Source organism: Lonchura striata, chromosome 10, assembly GCF_050655825.1.
Source record: "Lonchura striata isolate lonStrDom1 chromosome 10, ASM5065582v1, whole genome shotgun sequence".
Taxonomy (NCBI): domain Eukaryota; kingdom Metazoa; phylum Chordata; class Aves; order Passeriformes; family Estrildidae; genus Lonchura; species Lonchura striata.
In genome coordinates, this window is record NC_140712.1 from 8,196,126 (window position 1) to 8,211,473 (window position 15,348).

General features: G+C 39.2%; 1 protein-coding gene across 2 annotated transcripts in view; it reads right to left on the bottom strand.

Moving 5' to 3' along the window:
* Positions 1-5,417: 5,417 nt before the first annotated feature.
* RAB8B (RAB8B, member RAS oncogene family) overlaps positions 5,418-15,348 on the bottom strand; it is a 29,204-nt gene continuing 19,273 nt past the window's right edge. The window contains exons 6-9 of one of the 2 annotated variants that reach the window (XR_014957583.1): positions 14,612-14,677; positions 12,497-12,547; positions 9,576-12,020; positions 5,418-5,593 (exon numbers count right to left, since the gene is read on the bottom strand). Coding sequence is in view for 1 of the 2 variants with exons in the window: in XM_021554138.3 (XP_021409813.1) it covers positions 11,928-12,020; positions 12,497-12,547; positions 14,612-14,677 (210 nt within the window). In the remaining variant the exon portion in view is untranslated. Of the gene's footprint in view, positions 5,594-7,919; positions 12,021-12,496; positions 12,548-14,611; positions 14,678-15,348 lie in introns of those variants that run through there. The other variant, XM_021554138.3, reaches the window with a different exon arrangement.

A 15,348-nucleotide genomic window follows, 5' to 3' on the forward strand; every position in this document is an offset into this window, starting at 1 on the left:
AGCCAGGATTCACAGCGAAGCTCTTCCACAAACTGCTCCCACACAAATGGGGCCGGGCCAGAAAAGCAATTGGCTTTTTCCTGGGCACTGTCAGTGCTCATTAAAACAACCACACGATGGTGGTGTCGACTCGCAAAAGAAGGAAATGCACCGAGCCCAGCTCAAAACCCCCCTAAGCGCAGAGCTGTGGCAAATGTCTCTGGCTCTCAACTCATCCACTCAGGAGAAAAAGGTTTTGCTGACCTTCCACTTCAATGTGCAAACCCTTCTCTGCACCACATTTAAAAGACAACACAAACTCCTTTGCCCTAACAAATCTTTTCACTCTCGCAGAGTCTAGCCACAAGCTTGAAAACATCTCTCAAAATCAGAGCTCACAAATCATCAAATGAGAAAGCTCTTGCTGCCTACAACTTCAACTGCACTCATCAAACTACCAGCACACATCCTGCTATTGGCACTCTCCTTCTCAGCTCTAGGTACCATCTTAAGCCTTCAGTCTCACAGAGTCAGGATCCAAATGGAACAGCACCAGGGACTGCTCACACACCAAACCTACTGGGACAAAACACTCAGCAGTTTGGTGTTTCCATCCCCACTTGACAGCTCAACAGCTCTTATCCAGAGGGCTGCCTATTGGGAAAAGCCTTTATACTCAGTAAGAGTACCTAATGTGTGCATCCAGACTTGCTTTCTTTCCCAAAGAGAGGAACTACAAGCCCATCTCAAAGGAAATGGCATCCCCTCCCCCAAAATACAAAACATCTGGGGACTGACCCCATACAAAAGGTGACAGAACACCATCACTGGGCATTACTTGTCCAGGACACTAGACCAGCTGCACACCAAGCCTCAGGGAAGCTGCTTACCTTGTTCAAAATATGTGCACTATGAGAATTTCAAGAAGGCCACCTCTGAGATGTGGATACCACATGCCAAATTGAATCTGTCAGGAGACCGCCTTCCAAAGATGGATACCAACTCATCACTGTACAAACTGAGGCTTCCACACCAAATATGTCAGGACAGAAAGTGGTTATGTCCCTTGACCTCCACTAGGCAGCTTCTTATTTGCACCTCCAACAGTGGGGCTACATGTTTTTCCTTCCCATGAAAATACATGGCCATGCTCCTTCAGGAACTAACCAAGTAAAGGTTGTATACCACTTCCAGTAATGCAAGATCCAACATTTACTCCTACACAAAAGAGGCAAGTGCACAGTTAAAGCCAAGAAGGGGTCCTAGAAAAAGGGATGATGACCCTGAGATATCTCCAAATAATCCCTTGGGAGAACATTGAGGTAGTTTTCACATTCTCCCAGAGGTAATTAAGGACAATCCATGCCTGGGAGGTTGGGCATTTACTGGATTTCTGGCCAACATGCCTATCACAGGTTACCTCCAAACTGGTCAGGGATATGTTATGAAGGGTATATTGGACTGTTGTTCTTTCTGCTATCACACCTTCAGGGAAATCAGTTATGAATCAAGATATATGGTGATCTGATTAGAGAAAATCAGTCAATTGATGCAGTCCTGGCTGGAGAGAGCATCCAAAATTGGGGAAAAGATGATTGACCACCTGAGCAAATTATATAACACCACAGACCAGCCACATGGAGTCCTAATGAATTAATATCAGGTGCCAGAGAACCAATTTGTAATTTAAATTGGATAATTAGGTTACAAGCTGTCTTTGAAGTAATAACCAACCAGCCAGCTACAGCCCTTTACCATCTTGCTGATCAGTCCACTCAAATGAGGAATGCAGTATTTCAACATCAGATGGTATTAGATTATCTACTAGCAAAAGAGGGGAGAGTGTGTGACAAATTAAATAACTCAAAGTGCCATTTGCAAATAGATGATGATGGAAATGTGGTAAAACAAATAACCAAGGGAATAAGAAAGTCAGGGAATAAGAAAGTTAGGGAATAAGAAAGTTAGCTCATGTACCAGTCCAAGCATGGAAGGGATGGAAATGGGACATGTTTTTGTGGTGGGTTAAAGGAATGCTTTATTTCCCCTCATATGTGCTGTAGCAACTCATATTTTTACCATGTATGATCCCTTGCTTAGTGCAACTTATTCAATATGTGATCAAAGAGATGCAGACAGTAGCCGTGACTACAGATCCAGAAAAGGCTACAAAAGGACAGAAATTGATGTCACTGCAAATAATTGCAAAACTGAAAAGGACCCAGGAACAGAAAGTTAAGTCAGTGATAAATAATTATGAAAAAATTATGAAAGACCCCATGGGGAATGCCCCACGACCTTTCCCTTTATTCAGGTAAAGTTACAGGACTCCTCTGTCTCCTTTTTGGACATAAACCTCTGGTGTTTGTGGATTAATTTTCCTGACATTCTCAAACTGATAAAGCTGTTCCATAGTAAACCTAACTCACTGCACCTTGTCCAATTGTAAAACACTTTCTATCACAGTAAGGCAGCTACAGTTTTATAACATTATTTCTCACTGAGAAAAAACTGCTGGCCAGCAAGTCAAACCCAATACTGGGACTTCCCAAAATAACTTTAAAAAATAATTTTATTAATAACAAACATTCCTGTGAATGTAAAGTTCTACTTTGCCATTCTCACAACAAAAATATGTCCAATCCATTTTGCAAAAAATGGTTTTTGAAGCCTCTCTATTTCTGAGAGCTAAACAGAAAATTTAGTGGTTGAACTTGAAAATAATATCCATCACTTGTACCTGTCAGTCAGCACATGAACTGTGTGACATACCTTTTCTATGTGAAATTATGAAACAACAGTTCCCCAGACAACTTTAAGCATGTTACATGAAATTGCACAAAGTTGTTTCTGTTGTATCCCAGAACTACAGCAAGAGATATAAATGAACCACTGTTAACTCTGTTCTTTTCAGATCTCAGTACACAGAGAAATGCAGAGCAGCTGTCAGTGGATGAAAACCACTATGCCTCAACTGAAGTAGGAGGTGAATCATAATTCACATTAGCTGCAGATACTTAAAGACCCTCAAACAATTCTACATTTAAAATGCATATTTGTCAAGTCTGATCTCTTGTTAGATCAGTAAAATACGTAAAACTGGAAGTTGAGGACAATTTAAAAGAACAGAACTTTAAAATTATGCACATTTTCATTAATATATTAGTTTGATTCACTCAAAACATCTATATTGCATAGTCTCAGAAAAAAAAAAAACACAAAAGTTTTAAAAAAAAGAACTTAGAACACCAATTGTTTTCTTTTAAAAACACAACTAACAACTGTTACTAAAAAGACTCCATAAGATAGTTTGTGATTCAAGAGAAGTGAAATGGCACCATCTAGTGACTCACACATGAGAAAGTCAGAAATGTTGTCACTTCTTTTACTTCCTCTCAACACCATACAGTCAAGTTTGGAAACAATTGCAAAAGTAAATGTGAAAATAATGGAAAATAAAATTCTGGCATGAATGCCAGAAGACCTACTATGGAACAAGGAATTGAAAGTCTAGTGTTATACTCCAGGATTATTTTTCTACCAAACTAGGTCCCAATGGTCTTTAGTATATTAAAACATTTTTGGAGGCACATACAACATATATTTAATGGCTACATACTGTTGACCCATGTATCTTCCCAGGAACACCAAATGGTTTTTAAGCAATGGCAACAAGCATACTGAAGAGGCTTCTATCAGTTAGTAACACAGACAGCTGTCAAAACTTATGACTAAAAATTGAGCCACTTTGGATGCATCTCATTTTTCACTGATAAATTCAAATAGCAGCCCCTTTTCTTCAACTAATAATCATGTTTTATAATGATTAATAACCTCATATTTGCACAGGCACCATGATCCTATGAGTTTATGTTCACTGGTTCACTTTTCCAGCAGATTGCCTAAAGGCTGCCAGCACAGAACATTTCTAAGCTACTTTTACAGAACTAAACTTTACTTCTGTACAGATGGCATAGGTCTTATAAAATATCCCACGAATTTATTTACTAGAAATATATGGACAAAAGAAAAATATTTACTAGGTTTTATATCATTATTCCTCGATGCTTTTGTTGAAGGAATATATTGAACAAAACCTTAGTAACCTTTTTCTCAAGCCGAAGCCATGTGCCCTCTGGAGGACTATCGAGAAGGGCTTTTCCTGTTGGAATTGCTACACAAAAACTGAAAGAGTGAAAGAGGTGGTGCAGACAATTTTCACCCCTTTTGTCCTTTGCTTTCCATGTGTATTTAATAAATAACAAAGAACAGGTCTCCAGCAAACCACACCACTCTAAATTCCTAAGGTGTCTTACCCTAAAAAGTGGGTAATGTTGAAATTATAGCCTGAGATAAATGAAACTTCATTTTAAATTCTCTTTCTTTCCAAAAGATAGCCCTCCCTATGAAAGTAAGTCCAAGGGTTTACTGAGTTAAAGTTTAAAATTACTATTCCTAAGTTTTCTGTTAGTGCAGAGGAGAGGCCGGGGCAGGAGGTGCCTTCACCACGTCAGAAAACACATCTCGGAGCCGTCCCCATCCCATCCCCATCCCCATCCCCGTCCCCATCCCATCCCCATTCCCGTCCCCATCCCATCCTCATCCCCATCCCCGTCCCCATCCCCATCCCCGTCCCCATCCCCATCCCATCCCCATCCCCGTCCCCATCCCATCCCATCCCCATCCCCGTCCCCATCCCATTCCCATCCCCGTCCCCATCCCATCCCATCCCATCCCCATCCCCGTCCCCATCCCATTCCCATCCCCGTCCCCATCCCATCCCATCCCATCCCATCCCCATCCCCGTCCCCATCCCATCCTCATTCCCGTCCCCATCCCATCCCCATCCCTTCCTCATCCCCATTCCCATCCCTTCCTCATCCCCGTCCCCATCCCATCCCCATCCCCGTCCCCATCCCATCCCCATCCCCGTCCCCATCCCATCCCCATCCCCATCCCATCCCCATCCCCGTCCCCATCCCATCCCCATCCCCGTCCCCATCCCATCCCCATCCCCATCCCATCCCCATCCCTCAGGCTGCGAGGGGCGCGGGCGGCCCGAGGGCTGCGCTGCTCCCGCGGCGGGGCGGGACGGGAGCGGGGCTCGCCGCCGGTCTCCCCACCGGCACGGGCAGGGGGGTCTCGCCGCCGAGCCCCTCAGGGAGGTGGGCAGGGGCCTCGCCGCTCCTCTGAGGGAGATAAGGAGGGGAAAGGGCTCCCGCACCGGGCTCGTCCCTGCCCTCCCTTCAAGCAAACGAAGCAGTGGCAGAGTACCTCAGCTCCCTAAACACCACATGGAACTCAATTAATTAATCAAGACCTGGTTTTCCCTCCCCACAGCTGGCACAAGGAGCTGCTCGGCCATTTCCTAATTTCATGTACATCTACCAGTGCTATTCTGGAAAATTACATAGAAACAGTACGCAAGACACGCGTGCTTGCCTTTTGCCTGTGTTTTATTGGTTCAGTGCACAAAGGTGAGGGTTACAAAGTCATCGCAGTTTGGGTGAGGAAGCTCAGAAGAAGCATTTGGCAGCATTAAGAGAGGGATGGAAGTTGTTCAGCCTTGTTGAAGAAATTCTGTCAGACCAGAGCTAGTTAGTTCCTATGTTGCCTGAAGGGGGAAAAAAAGAAAAAAAAAAAAAGAAAAAAAAAAAAAAGAAAAAAAAAAGAAAATAAAAAGTAAGTAAAGGTATCAGTACAGATTTGCAAACAGCATGAAAATAAATTAAACATTCACCTTTTCTGAAAAAAAATGTTATATAATTTGCATTTCACTTGTAGTGAGTTGGGTGAGTGAAGTCTGCACTTTTCCACTGCATACAAAAACAAGTGTGTGGGTGAGGCAGCACTGAAAGAGGATGCAATGGAGAAGGGCGTCAGCCCTGGGCCCTGCCAGCTCCTGTCCCAAAGGAAGTGGCTCAGGAGCATCATCCCTTTATGCTGTTCTACAAAGGTGATAAACCAAGGCAGAAAGGTCAACGAGCACAATGATGGCATTTCCGAGAAACCAAAACCTGTTTGGAAGCAAGTCCAGGGATCTGAGAGCCCAGTACCTACATGAGGCCTGGGCCACCGGTCAGAGCCGTGTCATGGACACGCCACTGGACGGGTGGCAGAGGCAGAAAAGGTCACAAATGCAGTAAGGCACCTCAGCCACCTACACAAGGAAGCTATTTCAGATAAACTAGGGTGAAATTCTCAACTTAATGGATGATCACAGAGTCCTTGGTCACTCTGGAAGTAGTACACTGTATTTGGTAGTGCAGTTTAAGTTACACACACTCTCCAGATTTAATTAAACCTGTTAATTCCTCAGATAGGGAAAATGCTCATATCCTGCTCATAATTTACAACTTTATTTCACAAATTGAACTAACAGTAAGTACCAACTAAGTGCTCAGAATTCATGCAGCTTTTCTTCACACCAGCAGCTTCTTGCTGATGTGCTCTGCTGAAGACAGTAAAAAAATTTTGAAGCAACTACAACACATACAAGAGCACAACTTTTCAGTATGTTTTGCATTCCATGCCACGTCCTTTCTTAAAGCTCCAGATGGTGAGATAAAAAGCTTATTTATGTATCTCATCTCTTGAAGATTAGAATATTTCTAAAGAAAAATTATTATGAAAACTTTTTAGATTGATGACTTTGGTATAGTTCAAATAATTCTTAAGAGAGGCTGGTCAACCAAGTTGGAAAAAGAATAATTTATGAAAAAGGCAATTTACCACATTATAAAAAGTGGATCCATTCTACATGTGTACCAACAACTTGCCTCTCATCTACAATTATGATTTGTATCATAATTGCTAGTCTGCAACCAAAAATAGATCCAGACAGAAGTTATAATAAAACACCATTTTTATGTAGTGTAGGTATGTCTGCTATTTCCTTTTAACAAATGCAGAATGCAAATGTACTTAAAATGTCACTAACTACTGTGAGGACTTAACTGCTGAGCAACTAAACCAAATTCAGATCTAGGGGATATGTAAGATAATGCCTTAACAGCTGCTCCTAAAGCAGCAAATTTGTCTGCCAGAAGTATGAAAACAAGCAGAACAAAGCAAACCAGAATCAAGAAATAGTAAGGTGTAGCAAGGCTGGAACTCTAGCTTTGTGTTGCTAAGAGTGTTGACAATCTATCCTTTCAGCTAAACACAGCTGATGAGGGGAACACATAGAAAACACACTTTAGAAGCTATCTGTCGTCCCTGAGTTTCCCACTTCATTCTTAAGATGTCTCAACTATTAATTTGCTTTTGTCTTGGCTAGATAAAATACTTCTTTCCTTAGGTTTGCTAATTTTTGTACCAGTTGTGAGCTACTGCCAAATCACAATAATTTGGAAGGCAGAAACTATTGCTAATATAACAGCTAACAAGTATTTGTCAAATCCCTCAATTTGGGATTTATTCCGCAGCTGAAGACACTGGACAAACAATATTTGCTATATTGCTGTAACATTTGTGCTCCAGGTTACTTCAGAGTCATACCTTTCAAATAATGCTGATTAAAAACAGCAACAAAAAAAGAGAATGTTAACAGCTTAAGTCAGTAATGATTCTTAATCAAATTGGGAATTGTGTCTCATGTTACCTTTACAGGCATTGTTTAGAAGTTACTTTAAAAGGGCAATTCATGATACTAAATGTCTGGAAAAACAGTTTCCTAGGAAACTGAAGGTCATCAAAATATACTTAGATTTAAGCAATCACTACAGAAATAAAGGATTTTTCTGGACAACTTTAAAGAACAGTGAAGTTTAGGAACAAGCAAAGACAGCCAAAAACCATTGTGGCTCATCACTAGTTACACTAAGTTTTACAGATAGAAGCCAGCAAGACACCTTTCCACAACAAATGTATCAAAAGCACAGTGCCAATGGCAACTGTATAAAAACTACATGGAATATTTCATACAAAATACTCCAAAATGCTTTTCATTATGTAACTTTTATTTGAGACACACATTGTAAAAAAGTTCACATGAAATAATAAAACTATTGGACTATGAAGGTTTTCTTAGGAGCTAGGTTTGGGTTTTTTTATCTATATACATCAATACACATTTAATGATTAGGTTTACAAGTTAACCACATGACAAGTTCACTTTTATCTGCAGGAGCTTTTCACATTACACCTTTATACCAGAGGTAAAATGTGCTTAAACACACACAGCAGAACACTTCTATTTCAAAATTAAGCATTTTCTCAAGGACTATACTTTTTATTCTGAATTTAGTAGCTATATAGCATTAAAATAATGGTAATTGAAGTTTTATTTGCAAAAATGTTCGTAAGGCCATAGGAATGCACTGAAATAGTTAAATTCACCAGAAACAAGAAAAATCAATGTAAATCCTGCTTTTTTTGGAAGAAAGAAATACAAGTTTTATTTATAAGAGTGAAAATGGTATAAGCAGTTCAATGAACAGAGGAGAAAAGAAGGCCTATTATTACCTACAGATCAATTCTTAGCAAGTTTAACATTGCAAAAAATTCTGTTACATTAACAGGTAACTAAACAACAGATGCATTTTTCACAAATAACACATTTATGCATTTTACATATTATTGATGGACTTTCAAATCATTATGCTTTCATAATATTTTAATGTGATATGTACATTCAAGACTTCTTTATTCACTTGTGAAAATGATTCATGTAATTCTCTTAACTTCAGCAGACTAGTATGAGAAAGTCATAATTGGAAATATTTTCTGTAAAAAGAACTACAGGTCTGAAAAGTCAATCAGCATTTTTGACACTGTTCCCCAAGGAGAAAAGTGAGCTGCATTAAGTTTCATGAGTGGTTTAAGCTTTAGCAATATTAGACTTCCCAGATAAGTCAATAACACATTCTATATACACTCAACAAAAAATTCTTGTGCATGTTTTGCTGAGCACAGACTGAAAGATAAAATTGCAAAGCACTGAGACCAGTTTGTTTTTCATTTGGCTTTTTTTTTTTTTAACCATTTAGAAAAATACAGGTCAAGATATAGTGCACAGGCATGGGGCTGAGGGAAAGTTCTCCTAAAACTCCAAAGCAAGCAGTATTTTTGTTTTATTGAAATCCACCAAAAAATGTCTGCTTTCCTGAAAGGTTAATGGGAATTTCTGGAAGAAAACAGAAATACATTTGCTGCTAAGTGAGTAATAAGTATATGACTTTCATTCTAATGGACATTAGAGTACTAACTAGTTGACTGAGGTATAGTTAAGAGTCCTTCAAAACTTAAGATTATATAGTCTTGAGCAAAGTAACAACAGAGACTGCACAAAACAATCATAGTGATATTAGAAAAGCCTGTAATACCCAGCATCTGATGCGTAGGCAGAACAATACCATTATCATCACCCGCTTGTCTAGAGGAAACCATAGCTAAAATACCCCAGTAAAACATACAGCTGGTTTGCATGCTAGGATACAGCACGTTTTTCCACGTCTGACAGGGCAGACTGTACACAGAAAGGTCTCTACTGACCAAAAGTTAGCACACTGATAAAGTGCAGCCACTCAGCCATTTAATACTGCTGGAGAAGTGGGGTGGGGGCAAAGACATAAAGAAAGAAATCTGCGTTTTACCTTATCCATAAGATCACATGAAATTAGAATTCTTCAGTTTCAGCAGATGACAACAAAATTGCATTAAATTCTTCTACAAATAGAAAAAGATGAACTGTACACGAACAATAAGCAAAGGGAAATATTTACTGCAGTACTTTCTCATGCATAAAGTGAATTTCCTATGGTCTTACCTCACATTTATGTACAGTTTAGCACAGCTAAATGTAAGAAAATAGCAAGTTCTTTTCTCCCTCCCACCCTCCCCCATACAGAGTAGATACCCCAATTCGCTGCTGCTTCAAGAAGCACTTCATAGACTCTACTACTTACAGGCTCTTTCAAAGGGAAGTTCATGGAGACTAATATTGAATGAACATTTAACCACACAGTGAAGACAGGAAAAACAATACAAAGCATTCTGTAAACAGTGCCAAACACAGAACATGTCAGTTTTGGTTTGCAGACAACCCCTGAGATAAAAATCAAAGTATTACGACACCAAGTAAGTCAGAGGTAAATTACTGAAAATAAACAACATTCATAATTGGTGTCACAACACTTTCTGTATAGAAGCACTTTTTTTAACCATACAGAAAACATAACTGCTTTAGCCTGTCCAAGAAAAACATCAAGGGTAGACAACAGAGCAGTTAGGGTTGCTTTGTTTTTTCACTAAACCTTGTTGCCATGAAGGTTTCTCTGTTCTAGTGCAGCAACAGCAGTTGATGAGATCCACCATCTAGTTACAAGGACTACTTCTATTAAACTACGTGTGGGGACAGGCTGATAACCACCTAAAACTTTATGGAACCAGCTACTAAGGTTAAACCCTTTAAAATCTAAAGCTTTACATCTAACACTATTGGCCTGTTTGCTTTCCAACTATTTCCAACAGACCCAGAGATGACAAATTCAGTACCTGACACAACAAAATGGCTCTCTGTGGTAACAACTAACTCACTGTTTACAACTCCAGACAACGAAGTGAAGCAAAAGCATGTCAGACATTTCCTTTGACAATGACAGAACACACCCATCCCCTAACAGCAAACATGCTGGACACAAACTTGTAGTTAAAGCTTACAATGGTCCACGTTTGGCACACCAACAGAACTAAAGCACCTGTTTAAATTGCTCATTGAGGAAAATTTTCAGAAGACAATAAAAAAGTAGAAGAACAAAGACTAGGTTATACAATGTTCAGTTGAGTAAAAAAGGCAACTATGTTTCACCTCTGCTTCTAACAGTCTAGGTCACTGTACCAGTTTTTGATGAAAAAACAACTGCTCGAGCAGACCAAAGACACACATTCAGCATTAATTGCAGAACTAAGAGTACATTATAGCCCTAATGAGAGGCTTCCTTAGTGCCAATGCTTACAGACATTAACAAACTATCCTTAGAATTAAGAGTAAAAATGGAAGTCACCTTTAGAAGCAGTCATTTCTGAACAAGTGAATCCACAAAGAGGTTACTCAAAACTCATGCATTCAGCTCCCAACAAGCCACTTAAGTGATAGTGATGAGGCCAATTTGTGGTGATGATTTCAAATCCAGAGTGTGCTTCCTCATCAAAAACAAAAAAACGAGCAGACAGTCTGAGCTAACAAAGGGAAGTTAAGTGAGGAAAGACACTGTGTTTATTCAAATAACTGAAAGGTGCATCTGTGAATCAGACAGTGACTGGCAATTCAGAACACAACTTTGCTAAGTCTGGTAAAGAAAGAAAAGCATACTACATTCAGAATAGAAGCCATAGCTTCTGCATAAACAGATTTGTGCATCTAAGAGACAAAATCTGTATAAATTGTTAAATGCCAATTGTTACAGTAATTCTCATCACTAGAGCAACAACATCCATACTGCATGGCCATGAGTATACAGCATAGAAAATAATGAAAATTAGACTTAATTTTTCTCCTGGCTCTTCTGCTTGAAAATAAATTTGTTTAAAAAGAGAAACAAACTGTGCACAAATCTGTTAAGAATCTTACTTACAAGTCAAACTGTGCAAATACAAATGTAAGATTGTGCTGTAACAGGCAGTAAGAGGCCAATATGGATGTGCAAAGTTAAAAGAAACATAGCAGCTTTTGCAACAGGCAATAAAACAGAAAGCAAAAAAAGGAAAACAAGTTAAATCTTGCATTTGTGTCTCCACTTCATAGCTTCCATATCTGAGAAAGAAGAGCCTGACAGGTCAATAGGCTTAGTGAGCAAAATCCACTTGGTATTTGTGTATCGCAGTCTACGTTCAATGGAGCTCTCAGCAGCAGCTTGGTGGTATTATTTCTGAGGCTTTGTGACCCTGTGCTTTCAAAGAAGCAGAAAAGGTTCTAAGTGTGCTGCAGTCTTATCATTAGAAGTTCATCAAAGTAGCGTGCATCGAAAGAAGCTGCTCTTCTTAGATCGATTTTCTGTTATTTTTACTGGCCCACCTGCCCCCGATGAACTGTTGTCATTCTGAAAGAAAAAAAGAGTGTCAACATCATAAGATGCAAAAAATAGTATTTTTAGCTTTCCTAATCTCCCTCCCCACTTCCTCTGCTTGCAAAGCAATAACCAGAGCAGAGATCTGATGTAATTTGAGCTGCTCAATTATCCAGACTTCATTAATCACTTGGCAAAAAGAATAAACATTTACATAACAATCCAGATCTCAAGAATTAGCTGGAGAAGAGACTAAATAATAAAACACAGATCACACTACTGCTTTTTGGAACAACACATCAGTTTCAGGCTGCCCATTGTTAACGATAGTGCAAAATAATGACCAGTTATGCACTGATGTGTAATAAAGCGTGATAAATCACTATTTGCTCAAATTTTATCAAGAAGCTAATGCAATCCCCAGGAGTTTTTTGGTAGGGCTACTACTCAGTATTATGATAGCTGTCCTCTCACTGTATTTAGTTTGTATGCTAATTGGAAATACAAACCATTTTTCTGTTGAGCTTTGTCATTATGTCTCGTGCAAGTGTGAAAAACGCCTGGTGAGGAGTGGAAATAAAGAAAAACAAACAAGAGTTAATCACAAGACACATTAAGGACATGATAAACTTGGACTAGCCAGACACATTAACAATACAGTGTTCTGTAGTCACTAGAAGCACTTGGAGTTGCAAGACACTCTACACACAGTATCTGTATATTTAAAACTTCAGTAAACATGCTTTAGAAGCAAAATATATTTATTTTTAGTCTCCATCTTGTCAATCTTTGAAGCAAATGAACAGACCTTCCCATTGCATTACTCGGGGAAGAAAGAAAAATCAGCTGAAGACAAGGCTGCATACTAATCCTGTTTTTATTTCCCCTGCAAACTGAACTGTGCATCACAGTTAGGCACCCAGAGAGGTTTGAGAAGGGCAAGCCTAGGAATTCACATTAAGGTTAGCTTGCTTTCTGTCCTCCAAAAGCTTTACTCTGGACTATCTGTAAGGTTATTTCAGCTTCCAATATCTCGATTAAAGACAAAAACCCACGAATAATTACTCTGGCAAATCTCAGCATCCCCTATTTCAATGTATGAAGGAGCAAAGAAACTTCTGCAGCAGAAAAGCTCTGCAATTCTCCAGGAGCAGGAAAAAGCAAGACTTTAGGCTGTCTGGAGACCCTAATAATCAAAGGATAGTTCCAGAATGTAAGAAGTATAAACACTTCCCTTCTCCTTGTGTTTGGAATATAGCCAAAGACAGGCACTCATTTAATGTAAATAAATCACAACAAATAAATTAATGCACTTCTGATCCCAAGAATATCACAATTGTGTAATTTCCTGCAAGTCAAGTATTTGGTGGAAAGTAAACCAAATCATTAGTGATTGCCAAATGCCTACACTAGCTGCATTTTTTAATGCTTTCTTCACCATTCATGTGACAAAAAAAAAAAATATTCAGAGAGCCAAACATCTTGGAGTAAGCACAAACTACTGTTGTGCATTTCATGACATGCAGGGATTAAATTGAAACTGCCATGTCATGAGAGAGCAAGTCAACTCTCCAGAGGAACTCAGGTATCCCCTCTGGTACTGACTCCTCATGGTCCCACTTCCAGAGTCTGCTCCAAGAATCACAAGGACACTGAGAAAATCAGGTCAAGCTAGTCCAGGTGCAGCATGATGCAGATCAGTCCATTCTAACTCTATCCTGTAAAACAATCACCCCACAATCAGAAAAAAACAACACACCTGGCTGGCACAACATGCCTCTTGTTATTTTAAAGTAATGTCTTCAGTTTCTAGCTAACTTGTCACATACATGAGCTGAATGCAGGACTTTTAAAGAAAAAAAATCCCATAGAAAGACTTTTAAAGGATTAAGTATAAGGACAACACAAGTCTGCATTGTTGGATGAATAAATCTTAATTTAACTGGCCTTTGATACAGTTATTTTTTTTTGTCCACACTTCTTATACAGCTCAGATCCTCCCCCACCCTCCCTGAGATGACAGGAGTGATTTATAGTAAGATAGACTGGACTTGGGCCACTCTTCCTTCCCACTCTATTTCCTTCAGCTCTCACAGAGATCTTGTGGGTTTAGCATGAAATTTATTTGCAGGAAAACAGATTATAAATCTATAAATAGCATTGTGAGTATTTTTCCTCCTGTAACATGAGCTTACGACCTGGTGTTCCAGGTTAATACACGAATTTCCAGCCTCATCTGCACAGCATGTATTTAGCAGTAACCTGAAGGCTTTGTGACACAGTAGCATGTTATCCTGAAAGTAAAGAACCTCATTTCCTGCACAAGGCACTGTTCTAAAATTAAACCTATTCCTTGTCCAAAAGGACTTGAAATTTAAGTAGCAAGGCACAAACATCTAAGGCAACTGTTTGCTACAGTAATAGTAGACCACTCTGTTAACACCCATTTTTAAAACAATTCCAGACACTGCCAGAAAACCAGAAACGGTTGGATTGTAGCAGTAGACCCAGGAGTACAGCTGGGACTTCAGGTCCCAGGCCAGGTGAGAAAGCCCAGCAGATCATGGTGCATACCTCTACAGAAGGAACTCAAGAAACACCCAAGTGTAGCACCCATCTCTTACCTCTTCCACATTTATGCTGGATTTTGCACTTGTCTCCAAAAATTTGATTCCATAATCAATTGCTAACTGGAAGAGAGGTTAAAAGTTTTTCAGTGGTTTTGAAGTTCCTTTGTAAAAGTAATGTTTCACACAGGTTCACAATAGGTTCATAATATAATAGATGCTGCATGCTACAACAAACTTTAAAAACCAAACCAAGCAAGCTTCACTTCTATTTTCTTTTGCAAGAACATTAAAGACAATTAGATAAAGTATTAGAACTCATCATATCCTCACATAAGTCAAAACAAAACAAAAAAAAGACATTAATTTCTCACCAAAATTCTTGCTTAGGCTCTAAAAGAACATTAAGATAGAATCTTTCTTGATACAGATCGTGGACCAGAAAACTACAATGCAATCATCCCATAAGCTGTGTTACCAACACAGACTACTTCAGCTGAACACAAGAGATTTTGTAGCATTCTTCCTCACTGGTTTGTTCTGTAGAACAACTAATTAATTACTTAAGCTTTAGTAACAGCACTTATAACTAGAATAAGTAACCACCTTGAATGAATTGAGCACAATGTGGCCAAACTATACAGAAAACTTTATATTGAGATCTAGAATATTTCATGCTATAGCAAAGGTCAACATTCTTTACAGGATCTTGCCCTCAAGATAACAGTACCATTAAGTTTATTCAAACCTGAAGATAGTTAAGTGCTATTTAAAAACAAAAAAATCCAAACCTG